Source organism: Mesoplodon mirus, assembly GCF_964341445.2.
Source record: "Mesoplodon mirus genome assembly, chromosome: 5".
Taxonomy (NCBI): Eukaryota; Metazoa; Chordata; class Mammalia; order Artiodactyla; family Ziphiidae; genus Mesoplodon; species Mesoplodon mirus.
The window spans coordinates 69,871,163-69,898,044 of NC_138980.1; the positions used below are offsets into that span (position 1 = coordinate 69,871,163).

The 26,882-nt window shown below is 48.5% G+C and overlaps 1 protein-coding gene across 2 annotated transcripts in view; it reads left to right on the forward strand.

Annotated features, from left to right (window-relative positions):
* Positions 1–26,882, forward strand: part of SPOCK1 (SPARC (osteonectin), cwcv and kazal like domains proteoglycan 1) — a 528,713-nt gene that overhangs the window by 426,432 nt on the left and 75,399 nt on the right. For both annotated transcript variants that reach the window (XM_082623997.1, XM_082623998.1), the window contains exon 6: positions 15,939–16,050. In XM_082623997.1, coding sequence (XP_082480123.1) covers positions 15,939–16,050 — 112 coding nt within the window. The remainder of the gene's footprint in view (positions 1–15,938; positions 16,051–26,882) is intronic.

Sequence of the window (26,882 nt, forward strand, 5' to 3'; positions counted from 1 at the left end):
TGACCGTCCCCCCTGCCTGGTTGGGTCCTGGCATCTCATCACAAGACTGTGCTTTTTTTAAGTGCCAGGCATATCTCTGCTCCCTTTGTCCCCAGGGCTGACCTTCTACTTTCAGATCTGCCCCTCTTTGTATATCCCAAGGAATTAGGCAGGTACCTACATTTCAGTATCAGATGCCTACACCTCACCTACCCTTGTAAGTTCGCCTGTGTTGTCATGGCCATCTCAGGATCTACAGCCTGAAGAAAAAGTACAAAAGGAGAGGGGGTCCTCATGACTGATGGGACTTAGACATTTCTGGCCATGGGCTGAGCAGTGGGAATCATCCGCTCATGCTTGCCTCACAGGGCAGGATGGGGGCAAGGGTCACCTCAGGGAGGCTCCTGGTCTAACTGGATCCCCTTTTCTCAGGTTTTGGAGAAATGAGATGAGACTTGTTGGGGGAAAACTGTGTAATCAAAAGAAAGGGAAAATGACAGAATTTGTCCAGCCCTCACCAGTTTCAGAGAATGAACTCTTGCAAGGGTGTTTTATTACTTAAGTGTATTTCTCACAGAGGTGATACTGGGCAAAGAAAATCCTCTTTGAGTTATACGGCTTTTTCATTCAGCACTGCAGGATCTTTCATCTCTAAGCAGTAAAATCAGGCAGTAATTCAAAGTTTAAGTTACTGTTTCATTTTAAAAATATCACCTTAATCTTTTGCACTTGGTCAAAGTCTGCTTTGGCATTTTTGGTCACCTTTATCTATAGCTTCATTTTGTTGGCTCTTATGAACGTATGCAGGTTTTATTCAGAAAGGCATTGGGGTTTATTTTCTCCAGCAAGCAAAGGGGGAGGGAGGAAGAAATTGGGCTAAAGAGCAGACGTGAAGTGAGGCTGAACGGCTGGTGATGGTTATCTTATGTGAGGCCACTGTGAGATGTTAATGGCTTTTTTTGACCTTGGCAAGTGTTAGCTTTGGGAAAGGAGTTGGTGGATATGCTTAGCTGGCATCTGTTTTCTCATTCTTCAGAATGTCAGGGGCAGGTTTCCCTGGTGGCACAGTGGTTAAGAATCTGCCTGCCAATGCAGGGGACACGGGTTCGAGCCCTGGTCCGGGAAGCTCCCACAAGCCATGGAGCAACTAAGCCCTGAGCCACAGCTACTGAGCCTGTGCTCTAGAGCCCGCGAGCCACAACTACTGAGCCCGTGTGCCACAACTATTGAAGCCTACGCTCCCAGAGACCATGCTCCGCAACGAGAGAAGCCACCGCAATGAGAAGCCCATGTGCAGCAACGAAGAGTAGCCCCTGCTTGCCACAACTGGAAGAAAGCTCACGCAGCAACAAAGACCCAACGCAGCCAAAAAAAAAAAAATGTCAGGGGCTGCTGGGGATGCGACCTGGATGCTTCATCACTCTAGAAATCTGCTGCTTCTCTTTCTTCATCTGTATTTCTTCTCCCTCATCTGTGAAGTCTCTGTTTCTAAGTGAAGGGAGGGTTGGGTTTTTTTGTTTGTTTGTTTTTTGTTGTTGGTGGGTTTTTTTTGCGGTACACGGGCCTCTCACCGTTGTGGTCTCTCCTGTTGCGGAGCACAGGCTCCGGACACGCAGGCTCAGCGGCCATGGCTCACGGGCCCAGCCGCTCCGCGGCATGTGGGATCTTCCCAGACCGGGGCACGAACCCGTGTCCCCTGCATTGGCAGGCAGACTCTCAACCACTGCGCCACCAGGGAAGCCACGAAGGGAGGGATTTTTAGGAAGAGGCCCTACGGGAAGTCATTGCTTCAGAAACCAAGATTCAGGACCCTGTCTCTACAGTGTGTTCGTGATGACGAAGAAATGAAGACAACATGCAGCAGGCACCCTGGGACCGCCCCTCAGAGATGCTCTGGGGCAGGAGGCCACACGTCCTCCTGCTGCAGGGACCAGAGCAGAAAGGTGACTTCACCGTTTTCTGAGCCCCAAACGATTAAGTCCCAACGAAGCCTGCATTCTCAGGAGTTTAGCACAGGAGAAAATTAGTCTGAAGCCACAGAAGAGGCCTTCGCTGGGCTGCTTGGCAGAGGCTGTGGATCCGATACGCACTTCTCACTCTAACCTTCCTTCTCATGGTGACATGGTCCTCCCAGTCTTTTGCCGACTGAGAAGTGTGCTCTCTGCTGTAGCCACTTCAAATGTCTGTGGTTTTCTTCCCTCATTTCTCTGAGAAACTCATTCCTTCTGTGGCGATAAAGGTCTGGCAGGGCTTGTGGGAGGTGGAGGAGGTGCTTGTTATCTGTTGTCATTCATTTCTTCCTTCACTGAACACATAAGGGTTCCTAGTATGTACTGGGCACACCTTTAGGTGCCTGAGATGCAGCAGGGAAGATAAGGTCGAAGATCCCTGCCCTCCTGGAGCCCAGGGTCCAGTGGGATCATGACAAGAGCCCTGCAGAGATACCTTGGAGGGACACCACCTCTTTGCCTTTTCAGATGCAGAACATTGTAACCCTAAGGATGTGCTGCCTTGGTACCCTTCACAGAGAGCGCCTCCCAGATGTGTGAGCGAGAGTGGTTCCTGCAGGCACCGTGGGTGGGCTGACGAGATGCACCGTAGTGAGCTCAGCACTGAGCTTGGTAAACACCTAGACATGAGACCATGTAATTAAACTCTTAAGGACACAGTCTTTAGAGTCAGATGGCCTGGGCTTGCATTCTGGCTCTGCAACTCAGAGCTGGCTTTCCCTGGGCAAACAACATTTCTGAGCCTACATGGCTATTATAATAGTTCTTACCTCATAGGCGCTGGGGTGAACATGAAAGAAGGAAGTGTAGGTAAAGCTTGTAGCCCAATGCCTGGGGTTCCATGACTAACTGCAGTGAACATTATATATATTATTCAGACTTTATAATCCCTTTCTACCGGCGTTGTGGAGGATACAAATATACTTTGTGTTCGTAGCTTTACTCTGAAGGATGCTCAGGTGTATTACAGAAAAGCCCCGCAGTCCAGCAGCTAAATGATGAACGGGGAGAACTCATTAGGGAGACAGAGGCCAGAAGAGGAGCAGGCCGGGGGCCTGAAGGTTGGGTCGTGGAGGCTGGAAATGCGCCTGGAGCAGGGTTTCTGCTGGAGCAGGAGCAGCCGGGATGTGTTCGGGGAGCTCTAGTCTGAGCGGGGAGGCTGGGAAGCCAAAGGGGAAGGCGTTCGGGTGAGAGGCACATCCGAGTGATGCAAGGACTGGGGAGTGGGGTGGAGAACAGATGTTGAAGGAATAGGGCACTGTAGCTGGAGAAGCAACATCAGGACCAGAGGTGACGAGCCTCAGAAAGAAGGGCTTGAGTTTAACCCGGGCCTGTGGAGAAAATGCCAGCATTTGGGGGTCTTCGGTCTGAGTCCCCAGTAAGCAGGGAGAATCACACTGGGTAGTATAGAGGACTGTCCGAGCTTCGCATCTGGTAGACTCTGAGAGCCCGGATGTTCATTCACGGGGCCAAGGAGCATCAAGGCCTGCAGTTGTGTGGCGAAAGAGGACATCGTCTGGGCAGCTTGACCGGACACGATGACCCAGAGCCATGTGGAATCGCTCAGCGGGCAGTGAGGTGGGTGGGACCACCATCCATCCATTCATCTGTCCAAGCAGCTATTTGTCCATCCACTGTTAATTTAGCACCTACTATTTCTTAGATGCTCTGCTGGGCACTGGGGCTAAACAAGTGCCTGAAAACCTCCAGTTTATGGAGCTCATGAGAGAAACCGGCAAGAAAGCAGTCGTGGCAGTAGAGGGCCGGCGTTGGGGTTGAGGCGGGCGCAGGGGCTGGGAGCCTTTGCGGACACCTGCTCCAGGCTCTGTGGGGGGCTGCGGACAGAGCAAGGTGTCGAGGAGGAGAGGCCCTTTCCTGCTGGGCTCAAATCTTTATTTCCATCTGAGGATGACAGGGAACAAGGAATGGGTGTGCGCGGGTGGGGCATCACAAACATATTTGCATTTGACAGAACTCACTCAGGTGTGGAGAAGCCCTTGGAGGCGGGGAGGGGTGAAGGCAGGGCTGGGAGGACCCGAGGAACAGGAGAGCTGCCAGCGCAGGGGATCCCTGAGCTGTCCTTTCCACTCTCCTGACAGCTGCGGGAGGAGGATTCCTTTTGTTTAGTGATGAGGAGGGGAGGCTTGGACAGGTTATGCACAGTGCTCTGGTTCTCGCCTCTAGTAAGCAGCCAGAGCCTGGAGTGTCAGGTTTCCTTCTGGTTAACCCTGAGAGCTGCAGGCGGAGCAGGGGACAGAAGCCTGTCGCCTTCTGTCATCACAGCCACAAAGGTGAGAGTTTCGGAGAAATCAGGTGCCACCTCGACTCGACTTGCCTGCCGCCTCCTGGGGGTCCTGTGTGGGAGACTCTGCCCCAAAGGTGTCAGGGCACCTCGAGTGGGAATGGGGGCTGAGAATAGGCAGGGCCTCCAAGGAAGCCGGGACAGAGGGAGAGACAAGCATCCCAAGGGCATTTCTAGCAGTGGAAACATTTTATTTTAAGCAGGTGCCAGCACCTCGGAACGCTCTCTTCCTTTCTCCTGGAGCTGCCTGAGCCCGCCTGAGATGCCTGAACGGGCCCCTGCTCTCGCCCGCCCCTCGCACCTCCCAGAGGGTTTCTGCTTCTCCTTCGCTTGCAGCACTGCCCCCATCCTCTTCCTTGTATTTCTCCTCAGTGCGCTTCCCGCATCTCCTTCTGCTGTGCCTTCTCCACTGTCGTCTTTTCTTCCTCTCCCCTTTCATTCTGATTTGTGTCATCTCCTTCCTGACCTGTGTTTCTCCTCATCTGTAACATGGGAGTGGTGGTCCCTGACCTCCTAGGGTTCCTGGGAAGATGATTAGTGCATTATTTCAGCAAGCCCTTTCTACCCACTTTCCAAGTGTCGGGCTTCTGTCTGGCCCTGGGGGGTGTGAGTACAAGCAGCGTCCAGTTCTTGCTCTCAAGGAGCTTCCCGCCAGGTGGGAGTCAAGTTCAGAGGCCAGCCTCTGAAAGTGCTTTGCTGGGGAGAGGCCCTGTGTCCTCCGACAGTTACTCTGTTAGCCTGGAATAGCTTCAGGCCCTTACGCCTCCAGGGGAGGAAAGTCTGGGTGCCTTCAGCTTCCAGAACGCAAAGGAAAGGTGCCCATGTCATCTTGTCCAGTTCTGTTGGCTAACCAGCTTGACTTCTGTGAGCTCTCTTAGCTAATTACAATAATTCAAAGTGACTTTGAATAACATCACTATCAGTAGTACAGCTGACAAGCAAGGGTTTCATTTGGCGTGATTTAGGGAGATGTGGCCAGTGGTTGATTTCCCCACTAGAGCTCAGTGTCATGGCAGCCTCCTTCTTGCATCTTCCCAGCTCTGGATCGTTCCCCTCCTCTTGACCTCTCCCTCTTCATCCAGCCCTCCTGGGATGCCTGGCATGGCTTGGCCAGACCCCTGGCAGTGGTGGAGTCTGGGAGGCACCACACGCAGCCGTGGACTAGGGGGAGGTGGAATGATCTGGATTAAAAGTGAAGCTGCCATCAACAGCTTTGTGACCTTGAGGCCATCATTTGCTTTCTCAAGCTTGCAGTGTTTTCGTCTATAAAACCAACACCAGCTCTCACCCAGTGTTATGTGAGGTGCATCACATAAATCAACAGGCCCGTCGTAAGTACTTGCTGTGTGCTGGGGCTGAGATGCAGGGGCACATTTCCTTCAGGACGCAGCCCTGTGGACAGGTAGCTGAGGTGCCTGCGGTCAGGGCAGCGAGGAGAACAGCACTGGGCACTCAGGCAGGAGCCCACGGAGACCTGCCTGGAGGGGGCGTGGAGCCAGGCAAGCAAGAGGGAAGGTCTGAGTCTCTGCTCTCATGCTTAGGTGTCGGGAGTGGCATGCCTCTTCTTTTTTATCAAACCGGTTTCATTTCTACTTGGAGCCCCTTTCCTACAGGGCTGGGGGGAAACCTGACCTCAGTCATTTTATGAGTTTTGCCTCCTTCCTGAATACTGTCAAGGGTCTGAGCTCTTACTCGGAGTCAGACGCTGGGCTGGGGTGGAGGTGCTGCTCTGCCTGTCACCTCTACACAGAGGCCCTTGCTTTTGTTCCCTCATTCCTTTACTCAGCTTATTTTCATTGAGCACCTACTATGTGCCAGGTGCTGTTCCAGGAGCTTTGGGCATAACAGTGAATAAATCAAAGATCCCTGTCCTCATGGAACTCACATTCTAGCAAGACAAACAGAAAGCAGCAAATCAGTAATTTAAGCAGTGTATTTACAAGATGATAGATTTCATACTTTAAAAAGGCATAGTAGAACAATGTTAGGGGATCAGAATGCCAGGTTGTCATTTTAAAAGGGTACTGAGAGAAGGCTTCAGTGAGAGGGTGACATTTGAGCAAAGGCCTCAAGAAGATGAGGGGATGCAGGGAGGGGCCCTTAACCATCCCCGTCTCCAGGGCCCCTATGGGTCTGGGGCTCCCTGCTGCTTCCGGGCCACGCTTGGCCAGGCTGTGTGTGGTCCCATCTCTTTTGGTGCATACCTGGCGGTCCTTCCTCCCAGGTGTCTCCCCACGAAGCCTACAGGAAGCAGGGCCTGGGAACTCGAACTCCTTCCTTATCTACACTGTCTTCCCCAAATCCCAGATAAAGGAAAAATCCCAAAGAAATCTGAAATTTTTAAATAGTATCTAGCCTTAAGAGGATCCCACGCAGAGCAGACATCAGGAGAATGACTCAGAGGGGAGAAGCAGTGGAGGTGAGGCCAGGAAGCCCCAGAGGTGTGATGTCTGGGAGCAAAAAGCGTGGACCAGGGGCAGGGAGTAGTGGAGATGAGGCTGAGGGCGTGTGAGGTAGGACTGACACAGGTGACACCTGCGCGGGGCACTCGCCTCACCAGGGTCTGGTCAGGGAGGTGGGATGCAGACCCTGGAGGGCTCCCCAAGTCAGAGGCTGTAGGAGTTGGCTGCCTTTAGGGAGAGGGTATCTTTTTCTCAGGCCTTTGGGGAGAGGGCATCTTTTTCTCAGGCCCCCTCAGGGTATCTTGTCCCTTTGGCATTTCCCGTGCAGGACCTTCCACTGGCTTTGTTATGCGAGTTAAAGGAGATTTATTCAGCCTTGCCCCTGAAAACAGACCTGGGACATTCTTTTTTTTTTTTTTTTTTTGAAATTTCCTAATTCCTTTATTGTTAACATTTCTTTCTTTATCATTAACAATTTTTTTGTGTGTGTGTGGTCACACTTAGTATCATTTAATTTGCATGACAATCCTTTGAAGTACTTACTGGTTTTTTTTTTTTGCTTTATAACAAATTTAATCAGTTATACATATACATATGTTTCCATATCCCCTCCCTTTTGCGTCTCCCTCCCACCCTCCCTATCCCACCCGACCTGGGACATTCTTTACACGAATCCTCATTTGCTCAAAAGGGTTTGCTAACTTGTTGACAAGATGTTTGCTAACTTGTTGACAAGATGAGCAAGTTCGGGAGCAGGTGAGGAAGCTACTTAAGAGAATGACCTCCCATGACATGCATGACTTCTTCCAGCCTCAGTTTCCCCATCTGCAACATGAAAGAGTCTTTGCAAGACCTCAGATGCTGCAATTCATGGTGCCTGTGTCGAGCCTTCTCACTGTACTGGTGCCTGTGTACGTCAGTGAAGAGAATGTGTGCTTTAGGAAAACTTCAATCCATCCTTGGTCTCACCAATTCCTGTTGAAGGCACGCTCTCTGCAATCCCAGGCAGGTCCTGTAGGCGGCGGTGCAGGATCCTCTCTGCCCCCCCCACCCCCGCCCAGAGCTCGCCCCCTAGTGGGCAGGCGGAGGAGAAAAACTCAGCGCAGTACTGAGGGAGGGAGCAGTTCAGGGGAGGAGATAGGAGTAGTTTCTGCGAAGAATTCTAGCAGCGCCGGGCAAAGCAACGTTTACTTTCCCCTAGCGATTGGTTTAATAATTATGAAACATATGGAAGAGTTTAAAGAATATTGGGATGAATACTGTATACCCATTGCCAAGGTTTGACAGTTATTAACATTTTGCCCCATTTCCTCTCTCTGTACACATGTGCAATTTTCCCCTGGACCATTTAGAAGTAATTTGTAGACTTCGTGACATCTCACCCCTAAGAAAATAAACAGGCATTTTCCTATACGAGCCCCTTAGTAGGTATTATTACACCTACGAGAGCAATAATTCAGCATCACCTAACATATAATACGTATTACAATCACAACATTTTCCCAGAATGCCTTTTATAGCTTTGTATAATTATTATTATTATTCAAGAACCAGTCAAGTCTCACTCATTGCTTTGTTTCAACTGTTTAATTTTTTCTAGAACAAGGACCTACTCACTTCAGGGGTTTTTTGTTTGTTTTATATTTTGAGCGTTTAGGCAGTCATCTCATAAAATATCCTCCATTTTGGATTTGGTTTGTAATGAATAGATTCAAGTTAAGGATTTTGGGCACTGGAACTTCAAAGGCACTGTTATTACTTCCTTTTGAGGAGCATCAGGAGGGACATGCCAGGTGGTCCCACTGCTGGTGGCACTAAATTGGCCCCTTTGTCCCTTTGTTAAGAGGTGACTGCCAAATGTTTATTGAAAAATGTACATTTCCTCTTTTAATTAGGTATTCTATGGGGTGACACTTGGAGACTGTGTGAATGTCCTATTCCCCAGTGACTTTCACCCAATATTTTTAGTAAACATCAAATTATTCCTTCCTGACTCAATTATTATATTGGGGGGGGGTAGCAAAATGATAATTTTCTAATTCCAGTATTCCTTCTAAATTTATTTAGCTGGCATTCTTCTGTAAAGAAGAGCTTTTCTTTCACATTTTTAGCAACTTGGTTTTAAAGTTTAAGGTTCTACCTTCTTTGGAACTCTTAATTCAGAAAAGGGAAGTGTGTGTGAGAGAGAGAATGTGAGAAGGAGTGTGTGTGCATGTATGAGAGAGAGACAGAGACAGAGACAGAGTGAGATGTAAAGGCTGAGCCCTGACACACACAGGCCTTCTTGAGAAGGCCCACCATCAGCCCAGTTGAGCTGGTCCCTTCCACTCCCCTCCCTGCTCACTCCTCTCCAGCTTCACTGGCTTCCTGGCTATTTCTCAAGTGCAGTCAGCATCCTCCACCTCAGGGCCTTTGCACTTCCCTTTGCCTGGAAGCCCCTTCTCCCGATAGCCTCATGGCTCACTTTATTCTGTTCCCTGCCCAGGTGTCATCTGGTCAGAAGATTTCCTGGTCACCCATATAATGTACCAGCCCCTCCCCATTACTGTCTATCTCTTACTGTCCATTGTGTATCCTCCACAGCCCTCATCAGGACCTGCCGCATACACTTCATGAGAACAGGCCCCTTGTCCCATTGATTCAGAGCCTAGAATGGGCCCTGGCTTACCATAGGCCCATAAATATTTGTTGAATGCAAGAAGGAACACACACATGCATGCATGTTTGGTAAAGCTCTGAATGAGACCAGAGCCCCTTCCCTTGTTTCTCCTCGCTGCTCCCTCCAGATGACCGCAGAGACCCTCCAGCCCTGGGTAGACGGGACAGCTGTTCCTGGGCCCTGGGATAATGTGTGCCGTCAGCAACCGCTAGCTTGGTGCTCAGTTGTGAAAGCCTGCAGAGTCAGGAAATTATCTGCCCCCCGCCACCTCCACCTTCCTTGACATGATTTTTGGGGAATAAAAACAAATCAGAATTCATCAACTGTGAACAAAATTGTCAACTGTGAACTGTCAACAGTCTGGTTTAAAAATAGACGAGAGGTTGATGAAATACAGTGGAGAAAGCAATTTAAATAAAATGTTAAAAAATAATACCCAAAGCGGGCGAGGCAACAGGAAGAGTGTGGAGCGGTGGAGAATGTGAGCAGCGGAGACCTGCGTGAGCACTGAACCAGAGAGAGGTTATTAGTTTTGCTTTACAAATCACAGAGGAGAGAGATTTACTGGCCATTCACGGGAAAACATTCACTCATTCCAACGTGTTGGCGTGTTATGCGAAATGGAAGGGAAGATTGGTTGGAAAATCTGCTGGCACGTTTATTTTTAAGTAGGTCAACATTTTGAATATTTCTGCCAATTTGTGAAATCTCTGGCTCTTCTTCTGTCTCCTCTGTTTCTGTGATGATTGGGGAAGGCATTTCTGTCCCAGCAGGTCAAGGGGTCTAGAAGCTTCAGGGGTTTGTATTTATTTTTATATTTGTGTTTATATGAATATGGGTTCCAGTACTGTATGTAAAGTCCTTAACTTATTTCCCATGTCTTCAACTCTCCTCCTTTCAATAGTTATGGCTAATTATTTATTTAACTGCTTTATCATGAAATCAATATAAAGCCCTGAGTTTTTCATATTTCCTCTCTTCTGGGCATGAGTCTCAGCCTGTACATTGGCCAAGTTCTTCATGTCCAGCTGCCCCACATCCTGAGGCTGCCGTTTCATGTTATCTTCTTTCTTTTTAGGAGAATTGAGCCATCTTGGCACAAGATCTGTGCTTTATGAACCTAAGACAAGGTGATCCATCCCTTAGAGACTCTCTTTTTAAAAATGGAGGGTGTATTAGTTTGCTAGGGCTGCTGTAACAAAGTACCATGAGTTGGGTGGCTTAAACAGCAGAAGTTTATCATCTCACAGTCCCAGAGGTATAAGTCCGAAATGAAGGTGTGGGCAAGGTTGTTTCCTTCTAGAACTGCCAGGGAGAAGCTGTCTCTTGCTTCTTCCAGCTTCTGGCAGCCTCAGGCATTTCTTGTGGATGGTCCTCTTCCCCCCATGGCTCTTGACATCATCTTCCCTCTGTGTGTGTCTGTCTCTGGGTCCAAATTTCCCCTTCTTATACGCATGCCAGTCATATTGGATTTGAGGCCCCTCTGATGACTTCATTTTAACATGATTGTCTCTGTCAAGACCCTATTTCTAAATAAGCCACACTCTGAGATACTGAGGGTTAGGACTCCAACATGAGGGATGTAATTCAACCCATAGCACAAGGTGCAAATCTTTCCCTCCCAGAGGGTGAGCAGGTGGGCAGGAGCATAGTGATTCATCTCTTTTTAGACCAGCTTCCAGTGTTGGCCAGGGCTAGAAGGGTTCTGCCCCATGGACCACGGTGACCTTCTGGTGGTAGCTCTACATTTATTGAGTGTGACTCTTTCCCCTTGTGATGGACAAGCTCCAGGGAGCACCTCTGCCTTTGACTCTTTGTGAACTTTGTAGATTGAATGGCTCTCCACTCCAAACCCATATACTTTGTTTGTACCTGTTTGTTCCTCTTCTATCCCCCAACCCCAATTTTTTTCCTAAAATGAGGAGTTATGGGTGTCACTTCCCAAGAATGTCATTTTTCAGTTTGTTTTTAGAGTCCACCTCCAGGCTACAGACTCTTTTAAGAGGTAGGCTCACAGGCCACCCTGTTTAAGTTGGAGCTCTGCAGACCCTGTTCTGACGCAGGACAACAAGCCCAGGTGGGGCAGGGCAGGGTGGGGGGCCGGCTACCTGGAACCTCAGGACCTGCAGGGCACACGTGGAGGAAGCAGACACGTGCTTTCTGAGCAAGTCCTAAATGCCAAGGAATCACCATCCATAATTTTGCCAGTTTTCAACTCCTGTTTTGAGAACACTGTGAGGGTGAAGGTGTGGGAGTTCTGAAGGCTTGTCATTTGGTCCTGAGGTAGGGCGGGAGCTAGTGATGTCCCTGTGGTGTTGGGGGACACTTATTTCTCCCTCCCCATATCTCCCTGGGAGGACCCTTTCACTCCCTTGCTCTATGCTCCCCGCTGCCCCGTTCCCAGGAAAGCTGCCTATGTCCTGTTGGGTGGGAGCCCGGCATGTCTTAGATCAGGTTCATAGTCACAGCCAGGAGCAGCATCCCTGCGTTGGCCAGGTGACGTGGACACCTCTTTTTCTCTTGGCTCCCATTCTCTTGGCGGGTGTGTACTCAAGGGGGAGCGTACCTGCCTTATGTTTCCAAAATCTCTGTGTGCACAGACCCGGGCACACTTCTGCCAGGTCCACCCAAGTCTGTGTGTAGTCTCTGCCTGTGATTGGTGGTAAGTGGACCAGGGCTTTCCTAGGCCTCCGTTCCCTGCAGGTTGGGAGAGGCAGTTGGAGGTGTGAAGGTCCAAGGCTGTAGAGCCCGGTCTAATGGGAAGCCCTGTACTGTGAGGGTTTTGTGTCCTCTCGGGGTAAAGCTGGTGCAGTGACCACCTTTTGGCTTCTATATCTGTTCTTGCCCAGAAAGGACCTGGGGAAGAGGGGATGGGGTAAGAGACTGGTAGGTAACTCCACGGGTGCGACTTGGAGAAGAGCTGTAGGAAGGGAACGTGTGTGAGATGCCTGGGTTGTAGGCCCTTAGATGCCTCTGCCCAGGGATATTCAGGGTTCGCCACCCTTCCCAGGGGCGTCCCCACACATGTGCTCTCACTCCTCCTAACCAGCTTCCTCGGGAGATGTGGTGATAGTTGGTCCTTACCTGGATAGAAGCCTATAAACTGTTTTATGGTTGATCATAAAGTACTTGACACATAAACATATATGTATTATTCATATGTTGCCAAAGCTACAAATGAAACAAAAGCCTCAGAATCCAACACCCAACTCTTGAAATAAACCATTCCCAATTTTCACTATGCGTCTGTGGGCCCCTGTCTGACGCCGTCCCCTGCCTCCTCTCTGGAGGTGACCTCTATCTTGTTGGTGTCTGTCAACGCCACCCCCCCAACCCCCAGCTTCTTTAAAGTAGCTTTTACCACATATGTGTATATCTCTAAATAGCACATTTTGAGCTTTATAAAAAAAAATGAAATTATAGCCTTTTGAGCTTCATTTAAATGCCACATATTGTTCTGGAAGATAAAAGGCAGATCTGTGTCCTTGAAACATGCATTTTCACCACTGCAGATAAATATTGTTTTCTCTGGTGGCCCCTTCCTGGAGTCGGGAAGAGGCCTGGCTGCCGCCACAGACTGAGACAGCGACTGTGCAGGAGAGGGGTGCCGGGGCCAGCCACGGAAGCTGTGTTACTAGAATCACAGTGCGCAGGAGTCCCTAGGCCAGGCGAGGCCACCCAAGAGGTGGTTGTTCTGGGTACCTGGGAAGCAGATGGGCTGGATTCCGACTCCAATGATAGACTCGGGCGAGCGGGGAGGCTGAAAGTCAGAGCATTAAATGTGGAGCTCAGAGAGAGGACCAGGGAGCGCTGTGAGTCAAGTTCACGAGAGCATCTCCAATGCTGAGCTCTGGCACCTACACTCCTTGGGCAGGCAGACTGGTGGCTCCTGGTGGCCGGAACAGAGGTTCAGAGCTGCAGAGTGAACAGGGACCCCATCCTCCTGCCTTTATCATTCAGCCGCTATTGACTGCACATCTACTGTGTGCCAGGGCTATATGTGTATCATATCATGCCAGGGATAAGACCGCGACTAAGACTTTTCCCTGCCATTAAGTACTTTAGGGTCTAGTAGGAAGTCACCTTTTGCTAAAGTATGCTGTGGTAGCAGGCAATCCCCAAACATCAGTGGCCTGTGACAGCAAGCATTAGTTCCTTGTTCATGTTGCATGCTGGCTGTGGGTTCGCTTCATCTCTGTTCTGTGTCCTCTGCCGTCTGGGTCCCAGGCAGAAGGAGCGGCCCTTGTGGGACACATGCCGTTTCCATAACAGAGGGGAAAACCAAGCAGTGGTTTTTCAAATGTCACACAAACCTGGCTTGGATCATTCCTGCTCACCATCTGCTGGCCAGAGCGAGTCATGTGGTCAAGCCTGCTGTCACCACAGAGGGGACATCAGATTTCATGACACACGGCCCTGAGCAAAGTATGGATTCCTCTTCCGGGGAGGCCAGAGAATGTTTGGGAAGAGGATTACCATCTATCACAGATACAAGCAGGAAATTGCAGTCACAGTATGATAAGGCTTTAGAGCAAGTCACTGTACTAATTTTGACTTCGTAAAATAAGCTGACATGTAAAAAACAAAGTGTATTTCCCCCTCTAAATTAGCTTTAGGGATTCTGTTGAGAAAATAGTTTGAGAATCACTAGCCTGAACCTGAGGATTGTTCCAGAGAGCTAGCCCAGGGGAGGAGGAGGGGGCGGGGCGGGGCCAGTAACAGTGGTCTCCCCTCTAGCCCTGGGCACAGGCTGTGCTAGTTGAAAAGAAGCTTCTTACACTGGGGACCCACCTGCCACCTTCCAGCATTCTCCTTGGTGCATATTCTGTCCATTTGGACCATCTGCAGGCACGGCCCATACCTGGGGTCTCTTTTGTGCTGCATCCCTGCATACACATATACCCCTCCTCCCCTCATCGTCACATCCACGTGGTTGCACATTTTTTGTTTCCTCACTACGTCTGTCCATCGACGTTTGCGGTCTGGGCCGTGGCTTCCTTTCATACGGCCCCCAGCACGCCTGCCACCACGCTGGGCCACACCAGACACCCAGCAGCGTGCACAAAAGGGAGTTTTGCATCGAGAGGAAGCCAGCTCCCCGTTGGCTCATCTGCCGTGCTCTCTCTGCAAGGGTCTCAGGCGACTGCGTGGCCAACGGTAGGAATTACATGAGTGACTCCAGCACGTGTAGGTTGAAAGCCCTCTCTCCCTATGCTCGGTGTGTAATCAGTGTGGGGACTGAATACCCCGTTGTCTCATAAGGAGCCGGGATTCATCTGCACTCGTGTTGCTTTGCAAACGCGGCCTTTTCAAAGGTATGCATTTGTGCTTTCCGAGGGCAAGGACCATATCTCCCCTTTTCTTCCCTTTGAAAGGTTCCGCGTGGCACCCGATGAGAGCTGCACGCACCGTGCGTGCTCCGTCCCTTCTGCCCGTCTCCCCTTCCTTTGAACCTTCAGCAGATGCCAGCGTGGTTCTGGGCCCGTGGGCCTTTGCAGAAGCCCGATTGCACACAGGCCTTGATCTAGAGAATTTTGCAGGTCAAAAAGGGAGGGAACTCTCAGACAACTCAGACCCAGGCCAGTAGCCCAGCCGCATAATCAGCCACACGCGGAGTCCAGTGCAGGCCATCTGTTCTCTCGGTCCCTCCACGTGACAGACACAGTGATGGGGACGGTTAAGTGCTTGGCCCTGGAGTTGGTCAGATGGGGTTTGGAATCCTGGATTGTGCGTGTCCTGAGCTTTCACAAGTTATTTAGCCTCTGAGTCTCCATTTCTTATTCCATAATGTAGTAATAATCAAATGCTGTTAATCGTTGTGGTCTTTTGCATCTGTAAAGAACCTCCTTCTTTCCTGCTTGGGGTCTGAATCAGTTGAGACTTAAGGGTAAAGAACTGGAGACAGCGGCCAAAATATGAAGGGGTTGACAGGACGTTGTATGGCTTTGGGGCTTCTAATTTTGAGTCCTAGGATTCAGTGGACCATTCCACCCAGTCCTAGGCTACTTAGACAACCACAGGCATCCTCTGGGGGAAAAGACTGTGTCAAACTTGGGTTTTGGATGGTTGAGGCCAAAGCATTCACTCCTCGCTCACTCCCGGGGAAAGGGCTGGGCCGTACACACCATCCAAACTTACTAAGTAGATTGTTACCCTTCTCCCCAGGAAGAGGGTGAGCAGCTGAGCGTGACTAGGAGGGCTACCCTGGTAGAGCCTCCCTAGTGGGGGTAAGGGAACGAGTTGGAGCAGCCTTCAGCCTTTTGTCTTTGTGGACCCTCTGGGACTCCACAGATGTTAAGTTGCATCCTGATACTTGCATAAACAGTTACGGTTGAGTTTACCACTTACTAAACTAAGCCTCCCTGTGCAGTGTTTTTAGATGTTATCCTGTGCATTTGGGAAAACACAGAAGGCCATTTCTTAGTTAGCATCCTGTACTTCAGACCTTTAACAGAGATGAACTCCTCTTCGCTCTGTCTTTGCTTCTGTGAGCCTAATTGTGGTTAGAAGGGCACTGGCAGTTTCCTAAGGAAGCTGGGGAGGGGTCTGTGTGGCAGTATTCTTAAGGATTGTTCTGTCTTTTGCAGTGCAAGTTGGAGTTCCATGCTTGTTCTACTGGCAAAAGTCTCACCACCCTCTGCGACGGGCCCTGTCCGTGTCTCCCGGAGCCCAAGCCGCCAAAACACAAGGCAGAGAATGGTGAGTGGGCATCACAGGACACCCCTGAAGGGGGGCTGTGTGGTTAGGGTGGCCTGACATGGCCAAGGTCCTCCCTCCCCAGACGCCAGGAACCTGGCCCTTAGCAGAGGCATTCTAGCTCGGGCTGGGGAGACCGTTATGCTCGGCAAGTACCCTAGTCATTTAGGGACGCCAAACTGAACCGCCTTCAGCTGCCATTAAATAGAAAAAGAAGAGCTGAGAGTCTTTGAAAATAATTCTGTTAGACCAAGATATGCACTAGGTTCTTCCAGAGGTCAAATTGGCTATGGTGTAGGAAGGGCGGGGTTTCAGCATTAAGACCAGGCCTGCCCTGGGGTGCGCCTTGGTCTTCCTTGAACTCTAATCTCTAAATCCTTTGAAAGGCCAGATTTCAAAACATAGACTGCAGAGATGTCACGATGATGGACAGTATCCCGGCGCAAAAGCAGTTCTCTACTAATATGTTCTGCCTCTGCCTGGCATGCGACACAGAGCCAGGGGGTGGAAAGAAGAAGAATAACTCCCCAGGCGCTGCGGTTTCTCTTCCATGGCCGACAGGGGCGGCAAAGGTCGGGCTTATCTGGATGTTTTCACGATGGAGAAAGTAATGTTGGCCCACTGGTCTCAGCCCCTTACAAGCCTTCCGTAATGAGACCCAAGATAGAAGTTTGCGTTGGCCTTCTGTGGAGCTGGGCTTTCTCAGCTGTAGGGGGCTGTCCCATGGAAAATGTTGGACATCTGTGTGTGAGTGTGTGTGCGTACGTGCATACGCATGTCTTCTAAAGCCTGCAGGTATTTGTGATGGAGGAGAATGAATAGGGTGTAAGTGTTTATCCACTTACCTCTTCCTAAGCTCTTTTGTCTTTTCCAAGGCACATAGATGGAGATGTTCAAGTGTAAATTTGTTCATGGTGATTGCTGGAATGTTGTGTTAGAAGGCTCTTTGGGGGGTTTAACCCAGGATGTAGAAGGACATTGTAAACTGTAAAGCACTGGGGTTACAAATAATCTCTATAGATTACTCTTGGTTACTGAAAAGCTGATCTCATTGCATTTTGGTCTGATCATCTATATAACTTAGTAAGAAATGTTAACTAGGGACTTCCCTGGTGGCGCAGTGGTTAAGAATCTGCCTGCCAATGCAGGGGACACGGGTTTGAGCCCTGGTCCGGGAAGATCCCACATGCTGCAGTGCAACTAAGCCCGTGCGCCACAACTACTGAGCCTGCAGTCTAGAGCCCATGAGCCACAACTACTGAAGCCTGTGCGCCTAGAGCCCGTGCTCTGCAACAAGACAAACCACTGCAATGAGAAGCCCATGCACCGCAACGAAGAATAGCCCCCGCTCACCACAACTAGAGAAAGCCCGTGCACAGCAACAAAGACCCGACACAGCCAAAAAAATTAATTAATTAATTAATTAATTTAAAAAAAAAGAAATGTTAACTAATCTACACAAGCCTCCTTGTACTTTGGTCAGAAAACCTAAAGCCGTGCCGTGGTAGGCAACTACAAAGCCCACAAAATTAACTTCTGTCTGGAGATTTCTTTTTTTTGCGGTTCGCGGGCCTCTCACTGTTGTGGCCTCTCCTGTTGCGGAGCACAGGCTCCGGACGCACAGGCTCAGCGACCATGGCTCACAGGCCCAGCTGCTCCGCGGCATGTGGAATCCTCCCGGACCGGGGCACGAACCCGTGTCCCCTGCATCGGCAGGCGGACTCTCAACCACTGCGCCACCAGGGAAGCCCTGGAGATTTCTTAAGAATCTTCTTAGGAAGTCTCAGTAGCCTCTCTTATTCCAAGTATATTCTTCACTGCTTTTATTTAGTCTTCTATTCTGAGACAAGGAAACCAATCCAAGAAAGCCATTTCTACCATTTTGCCTGTAGTTTTCTGGGAGGGCTTCGTGGTTCTTTAAACAAAGTACAACCCTTGTTTCTTCATGGTGGGTTTGTCACATCTGATTAAATGAGAATCACTTTCAAATATGATTCTCCAGGTATGGCCTTGGCTGTACCATCTATTTGTTCAGTTACTTACTGGTGAAAACTAGAACAAATTCTTATCGAGCCTGTGCAAGAGTAACTACATTGGCATTGAAAGTAAAAAGACTCAGAAAAAAAGTGTTGTTCCAGAATTCTGAGAGGTTAGTGAGAACAAGATTACCGCTTGAAAGGGTTTCATTTCCAAATGTTTGTAAAAGCACAGACCACTAAGTTAATAGTGAGAGATAGGTCAGGAAGAAAGCAAAAGGACTTCATTATATGCCTATCAGAAATGAGAACAATAAAAAATAATACCAGCAATATTCTCAAACCAGTGATCAAAATTATGTTTCCTTCATTAGTTCCTGCAGTCCTGTCTAATTATTTTTTGTTCCACTGGCTCTTGGGTCAACTGTCTGCTTTTATGAAGTCATCAGAGTCCTGGAACTCCACACTCTGTCTCTAGTATCATCTGGCAATTATCTAAGAAATATCACCTTGGAAGCCTGTAACAAGGCATCTGGTATTTGAAGTATCCATCAAACTTGGTACACTTCTTTCCGTGAGGCTCTGAGATTGTCCTTTTTGGCTAAAGACCCAATTTCTGCTGTGACTTAAAGCAAATGTTTTACATAAGCATGAGGGGAAGCAGGAACTACCTGTTGGTGATAAGACTGAATGTAGTTAATTTATTACATATCCAACAATATCCTAATGAAGGAGAGTATAATCCTCCATCAGGATAGGATGCTTCAGTATTTCATACGGATTTGATCAGTGTTTCCCTGGAGGATAAGGGCATATTACAGGCAGTGAGGGCACTGATAGATCCCCAGGGTCATTATGTGAAATGAAACATTTAAATGAGGAACATTTTACCCAGACAGAGTCAGTCAAGGGAAGGCTGACTTTTTCCTTTAACTTGACGATTCTTTCCACGTAGCTCTTGCAATAGTTTGCGCCGGGCAGTGAGCGCTGCACTGAGGTTGTGGCAGTTGGGGTGAGGAGGAGGGGAGGGATGCACAAGAGGGATTGGAGGTGAAATGCAGGGCAGCTTTCATTTGGCCACTTGGCTGTTGGGTGAAAGACGGAGGAGGAGTGCCCACCAGTCCACACCCCCTTACCTGGCAGCTGCCCCTCTCTGAAGCTGCGGTGGGAGTGGCGTCTACGGGCAGACTCCATCCATGAGACACACTGTGGCTCTGAACAGCATCCAGAGCAGTCTTGTGTCTGTGCCTATTACAGAAATGACATTTGACAGTCTCACAAATGCAGGTGTGTCAACAATGTGACATTGCTGTTGTTGCTGATGATATTTTACCTTCAACCTTACCTCTATTTTTTTTTTTTTTTGCGGTACGCGGGCCTCTCACTGTTGTGGCCTCCCCCGTTGCGGAGCACAGGCTCCGGATGCGCAGGCCCAGCGGCCATGGCTCACGGGCCCAGCCGCTCCGCGGCATATGGGATCCTCCCAGACCGGGGCACGAACCCGTATCCCCTGCATCGGCAGGCGGACTCTCAACCACTGCGCCACCAGGGAGGCCCCTTACCTCTATTTTGAACCGTGGTTCCTTCTGGTAATCCAAACACTAGTGAAGTCATTTCCAGGTAAATTCTGTCAATTCGGGATTATATCTAAATTCTAGGAAGTAGGAGTGGGATGCGGGCTTATGAGCTACCATATTGGTGTCATGTGGCTCCTGGCATGTCTCTTTCTTTGGAATCTACCTCTGTGGGGTTTTGCAGTTTTTAATTAGTTGTCCAGCAATGTTTCATCCTGAGTGCGGCCAAGGAGAGATGTTTAAGATCCTGTCCGTGACCTCTGCTCACTCATACCGAGTCCTCTTTCTTCTAAGCCTACTCTTCTGAGTGTACTCATCCTCTCACTGCCCCTCCTTGGCCCCCTTCAGGGCTGCACATAACTTCTGTGACCTTCTGGTGTCAAGAAAGACTGCGGTGAGTTTGCTCTCAAGCCGTCTCTCCTTGGATCTGCCCAGCAGCCATTTCTCTTGCACGCAGAAGGCATCTTTGTGAGACTTACCTCAAAATGGGCTTCATATTGGTAGAAAGACACAGGTCCTCTTTGCTGCGGGACCTCCAGCTGTCTGGGGTTTCAGGAGTGCCTCTTCCTGCCCAGGCCCCAGAGCTGAGTTTGGAGACCGGAAAGCTGTGGTGAGCAGAACGTTTCCTAGAGACTCACCGACCTCTGCCTGTTCACCTTCCTTTTGTAGCCCCAACTGTGATCAGTACTGGATGTGAGTGTCCAAGGTGTGTGAGGCCAGGGTCTAACTAGCTCTCCTTCTGATCTCACTCTGCTTCTTCCAGCCTTTGGCTGTTTGAGTTACAGCAAACCCGGTTCTTGGAAATCAAAAGTCTCTTGTCTCAGCTTTGGTTTTGAGATCATTTTTAGGAAGTCAGAGACAATGGTTGATTTTTTTGTGTGTTCTCTTTGTTTTCTTCTGGCATCTCTCCTTGGATGTGGCCCCTGGGGAGATGGTGGAGGGTGGAGTCATCCTTTAATACCTCTGGATATTTCCTCTCACACCTCTCAGTTACTCATGAGCTTGGACAAGTTACTGAATTGCTTTCTCTCTCATCTCTGTGATACCAGACCCTCCTCAAGAGTATAGCCTAATGATTGTCCAAAGGAAGGGGAAAATTAAAAAGAAGGAGATTGAGTCTGGGGGAGAATGGATACATGTATATGTATGGCTGAGTCACTTGATTACTAATTGTTAATCGACTATACTCCAATATAAAATAAAAAGTTAAAAAAAAAAAAAGAGGGAGATTGAAGTCTACACATTAAGCCTGGGTTTCTGTGCCTTTTCTAAGAGTCTCCTAGGAAAGATCCCTCTCCAGTTTCTCTTGGTATTTTCCAGTAACCAAGAGCCAGCCCAGTTAGGAAGTCACCTTTCACATCTAATGTTAAGCCTTTAGTTCTGGGTTTTGCTGCTGCTTTTTCTTCAGTCCTCAGTAAAGAATATGAGGAATGTCTGAAGCACTTGTTTCTTGATTTCTTTACAGTGGTTGAAATTTTAGGGGTAAAATAGAGGACTGTTAGGGTCTTGAAGATACATTTTTCAACTAGCCCGCCCCATACCTGCTGCTCTCCCCACCCGGACTCCCCTCCCATCTGCTCGTTCACAGAGACAGACCTCTCCCCTTGGCCTGGGCTCAGCAGCCTTGTTCCCTCTGAAGGAGGGACTCGGAGCTCCCTCATGGCTGAGGTGAAAACTCTGTAGCTGTAGGGTATCAGGTCAGGAAAGATCTCCCCTGTCTTCCTCCATACCACACACGAGGGGACCCTTGTGTTCCTCGAAGGCACCTCGGGTTTCCCCACGGGGACCAGGGGAAGGCCGAGCGGGTTGGGCCTCCGACCTCCCCTAGAGTGGCTCCATCTTTATGCTTTACCACCTCAGATCACATCTGTAGGAAAGGAGTTTGGCACCAGGGAGCCATTGTTCAGTTCCCATTTACCCCAAGAGAAAACTGGAGGTCTGTGGAGAGAAGGCATCTCTCCTCAGGTCAGACAGTGGGCAGGTGTGGGGCAGGGTCAGAGCCTGGGCCTCTCGACGCCTGGGCTAGTGCCCTTGTCCCCCGTGTGTACTCCCTTAGGTCAGCCTGCCAGGTCCTCTGCCTAAAGATGGTCGAGGGGCTGTAGCTGAGTTGGGTGGGAGTTAGATTTATTTCTCCGGGGTCTGACGTCGCTTGCCTGGATCTTGAAGTGTGAACCATCAGGCAGAGAGTGTCCCTGTATTCCCACAAGCAGCAGCATTCGGAAGGCATCCTGCAGAGCCTCTCCCGCCCCCTCCTCCTCCGCCTTCGGAGGAGAGAGTAGAGTGAACAGCACTGTCTCTAAGGCCAGCTCCTTCTTTGCTTCTGTTGTCACAGGTTAGCTTTTGGAGGAGGGATGGGGGCCCAGCCAGTCGGCCTCAGGTGTTCTGGAGACGGCCGGCCGTGGAGCTGTGACCCCTTCCTGGCCTGACTGTGCTGGGAGGTGGGGAAGGAAGTTCCACAGATCCTTCCAGCAGGGCATGCTAAAGAGGAAATAACAACTTCCCTCCAGCTGAGCTCTTGGGAACAGTAGAAAAATAGTCTACAATGATTTCCTTTTCTCCAATGGTGATTTCAACCTGAGGGCTAGATTCTGGGGGAAAAAGTCCCGGGCTGACAGACGGTTGTCTAATTCCATTACTTATCACAAGTCGAGCTGGGGAAATGTGTTTAAACGGGAACAGGAGGTGGTGCCAAAGAGACGGGATGAAAAGTTCTTCCTCGCTGTGATGTCTCAATGGAAAAATCCTAAAAGGGTCCTGCTGCAGAGGCTCCCAGCAAAATGAAGGTTTATCTTTGCAACCACAGAAAGAACATTTTTCTTTAATACCTGTTGTGTAACAGGGTGAAGGCCTGGGGCTTGCAAACTTGCAATTTAAACGCGGTTTATGTTAACCTTTTCCATACCCATTCAACTTCGCTCACTGATTATTCAGTACTACATTATGGGCAAAAATTAAACATGTAAAGGAACATTTCAGTTTTAGGGCCTTGTTAATAGAAATGTCATGAGCTTTAAAGAAAAAACAATTGGGGGTTAAATTAGCAACTGCATCCAAGATGAAAAACGTATTTGTCAGGACTCTGGAGGTAAATGCCGTGTTTGGCTTTGAACTCAGATTCTTCTTCTGTGAGTTCAGCCCTGGGAAAGTAGACCACAGGTTCTCCTGGTCATTCTGAAGCTTCCTTGGTAGCAACTGATTGGAGAAAGCTAAAGGTGAAAAGAGAGAGAAGGGTAAACTGAGGGAGAGGGTGGCCAGGGTCATAGCTGGAGTCCAGAGAAGGAGATAGAGGTTGGTGTTAGAAGTTAATGGCTTTGATAATTCACTCAGATAGCACTCTTCTCCTGCCCTTATTTTTTATTTATAAATTAATACCCATTCTTATATAAAATCCAAGTATTATGGAAAAAGTGTCTCATATTCCCAGTTCTATTAGCTTTCTGTTGCATATGCTTCCAATTATTTTTTGTAAACATATACTAATATACTTTTAAAACTGTACCCATCCAAAATCGGGATCACATTCTACATGATATTTTGCACCCTGCCTTTTTTGTGTGTCGTATGTATGTTTCCATGGAGGGTCACATCTATCTGTCTGTCTGTCTCTCTCCTCCTGCCCAAGCCCCCTGCCCCCACCTTGCTCTCTTTCTAGCCAACCTGCCAGTTCTGCTCCCTTGTACTCCAGTCTTAAATATGTAATGACTGCTCCACATTTCTGTTTGGATGCCCATAGGCATGTCAAACTTAGCATGTCCAAAATGAAACTCCGGATCTCCCCCCAAATCTGTTCCTTCTTCCTGTGGTATTTGCGGTCTTAATTAATGGCAGCTTCATATTTCAATATGCTGAAGTAAAAAAAAAAAACCTTCTTCCTCTCATGTGCCACATATAATCATCATTTGAGTCTACTTTCAAATAGATTTTCAAATATGAGCACTTCTTACCACCTCCACAGTTACCACCCTAGTGGTCCAAGACATCCTCATCTTTTATTTCAATAGCTTCCTAATTAATTTCCTGGCCCCTACATTCTCTTTTGAACATAGGAGTTAATCATTCTGTAAACTGTATGTCAGATTGTATAATTCCCTGTTCAGGACACTCCACTGACTTGCCATCTTGTTAAGAGGAAAAGAGAAAATCCTTTCAGTGCCCTGCAAGGCCAAGCATGATCAAGTCCCTGATCAGGTCCCAGTGGGTTTCTCAAATGTGCCATCATATCCTGCCTCAGCCTGGACTGTCTTTCCCGACATCTACATGGCTCCTTCCATCAGCCACCCTTCAATCTCTGCACAAACATGGCCTTCTCAGGAAACCCTCCCCAGCACTTCCTATCTCTCTTTCCTCCATACCATTTAACACCTTCCAATATATTAGATAATTTGTTTACCTATTCTGTTTATTGTCTGACTTGCCCAACTAGAATGGAAGTTATATGAGGGCTTTCTCTCTGGATTTCCAACAGTTATTGGTCAAATGTTGAATGATTCTACCTCATTATTTTTAAAGCATTGTCCATTATATAGATTTACCATAGATTATACTGTTTAAAATGGCCAAAATAAAAAGATTTACTGTGACAAGAGATCATCTGTAGAAGGTGCTTAATACGTGTATTAAGCCCTTGGTATATATGTTTAATTCTTCTAACAACCCAAAAATGTCATCTGTAGTGCTGGTGAGAAAATGTGAGATTTGGAGCTTTTCGGCACCTTGCCTAAGGCCACCCAGCTAATAAATGAAAGAGCAGGGATTTGAAGTCTTTCCTAGAACGTGTGCTCTTATCCTCACGTTATATTGTGTTTTTAACCTAAATTGAATATCCATCGAACGGGCAGACTTCCTTTGGAAAAAGAAAAAAAAAAACAAAAAAACACACACACATACATTCATACATTTTAAACTAAATTTCCCTGTGCTTTCAGTGCTCAGAGAATGCACTCCGTCACTGATATCACAGCCCTCTCTGATGGGATTTTTCCAAGGTGAGAGAATCAGTGTCCTCACTCATTTTCTCCTCTTTCTTTCTGTAACGCGCCTTGCTCTCTGAAGTTTATCAGAACCCTGGCATGAGCTCATTCCTCACCACCGCCTAGTACGCTTTCCTGATAGCCACAAGTTTCCGACCTAGCTTCTTAAAGATAAAAATTCATTTGTAATCTGTCCTGAAGTCGACTGTTCTTTCATTGCCCTGCTATCTATTGCTGTGAGAAGAAAAGACAGCATCACAATACAAAATAAATTGAAATTATAATCAAAAGAGAGCAAGTGGCTGCCCTGTCACCAAGCCTGCTGCTTAGTAAAATCTTGGTAGGTCTCGTCCTTCCTAGGGCCAAGGGTTGTAGTGGGCACCCGGGCCTTGGCAAAGGAAGGGGCAGCACCTTCCTAACAGGTGCAGTGAGAAGTAAATGAGCTCAATTTCAACTGTAGATGTAGAGTTCAAAAAACACAGCTGTATCATCATCATCATAATCATCATCATCATCTTGATAATGGTTCTCTGTTTACAAACTCAAATGGCACTTAGACATAAAGGATGCAGGATGTCACTCTGATTATTGAACTTGAGGAATATATAATGACACCAGATAAAGCTCAGAATAAGCAGTTGTTTGAATATATGGTAACAGATATTCTGATCGCTCGGGAGCATAGCCACAGCGAAAACAATGAGCCAGCTCTCTTCAGCCGGTGGAGACCAAAAGAGAAGAGAGATCTGAGAGACGCTTCCAAATCATGGCGGTGTCATGATGGCGAGACCTTGTCTTCCACTTCTAGTCCCGGGGTGCCTCTGACCTGCTTGAAAAGAAGGAGCTTTGCAGGGAGGGACAGTAGATCTCCTTATACAGTGGAGGTTCTGCTTGTGTTTCTCATTATTTCAAGACCTAGAGTGAGCTAACAGAAGAAATAGTTTCAGCACAATTTAGGGGCAGTTCCGAGAGGTGGAGGAGGCACCATGACGTTGGGCCCGAGGCGATGATGAGGATGGTCATGGGTCCATAGAATGAAAAAATTGCTGCTTTCAGATTTCCCAGTGATGCAATAGCAGGTCGTTTGGGGGGCAAGTCCTTCATATTTGACTAAACTTCACCATGTAGAAGGCTCTGTGTCAGGAACCAGTGCAGCTGTCCTGTTACATGTCCACCTGGGAATCTCAAGAAGGCATTTGCATGGGCCTTTTTCCTCCCATCTCATCCTATGAAGTATCCATTTATTTTGGCATCCTTGGCCTGGTTATGCTTTGTCCAAGCTTGAATCTTCTAAATGGCCCTTTCCATTATGTCATGTATTGAGGTGGGGTGTGGCTAACACCCCAGTGAGTCCTCTGTGTTATACCCTAGCAAGGGATGTTGAGTATAGCTCCAGCTTCTAAAATCACCTAGGCAAGGGGCACTCATGCTATGAAACCAGATTTAGAAGATGAATGTCTAAGAGCAGAAAATTAGTGGTGACAGGGGGTTTGATCAGAATTGTGATCACGTACCAATGCACAAGGTCAATTAATACTCCAAAAAAAAAAAGATTTTTAAAACATTACTTGAAACCAAATTTTTTTTTTAAATAGCCCCTTTTATGGGGGTTGCTAATCCTATGGAACTGCTACCCTGAGGGGTATTACTGAGGCTGAAGAGGTCTAGATCCCTGTCCCTACATCCCTCCAGATCTTAGCACTTAGGAGACGCTGTCCCGAACTAGGCTAATCCTGTGGGGTGTTCAGAGCTTCACGTCAGTAGCTTGGAGAGAGTAGAATCGTACGCCCTTATTCCTTTAGCCTGATCTGCGTCTGGATCCCAGTCTGTGAATCAGTTCCTTCAGGACCTCCCCAGGCTTCAGGCTCTGGCATCTGCACTCCTCTCAGAAGCCCTCCCCCACTTCTTTTCCCCAGGTGTTGAAGGGTGGCTGCTGTGGGGTCCCTTCCCTACCGGGCTCCTGCCTGTGATTCTGCACCTGCCAGCCTGTCCTCTTCAGCTGGATCTTCTGTCCCAGCTTTCCCTTCAGCTTCCTGCTGTGAGCACCATGCCCAGCACATGCATGGCCCAGTGGATGGCACAGATTGGGCCATCTTCAATCATTTGTAGAACAACTTAACTGAGGAAATGCATAGGCTCTTAAGGTTTTCAAAGTACTCTGATGTACTTCAGCTTGTGGATGTTGCAGCCCTTGAAGAGGCTGGGGATTGTAGGTGAATTAGGTCCCTAGGTTGAAGAAGCCGGCTCTGGCCTTCTTTGCATCAGCCATTCTGGGGCATGAGCTCAGGCTGGAACCTAAGTGCTGTGTGTGTTTC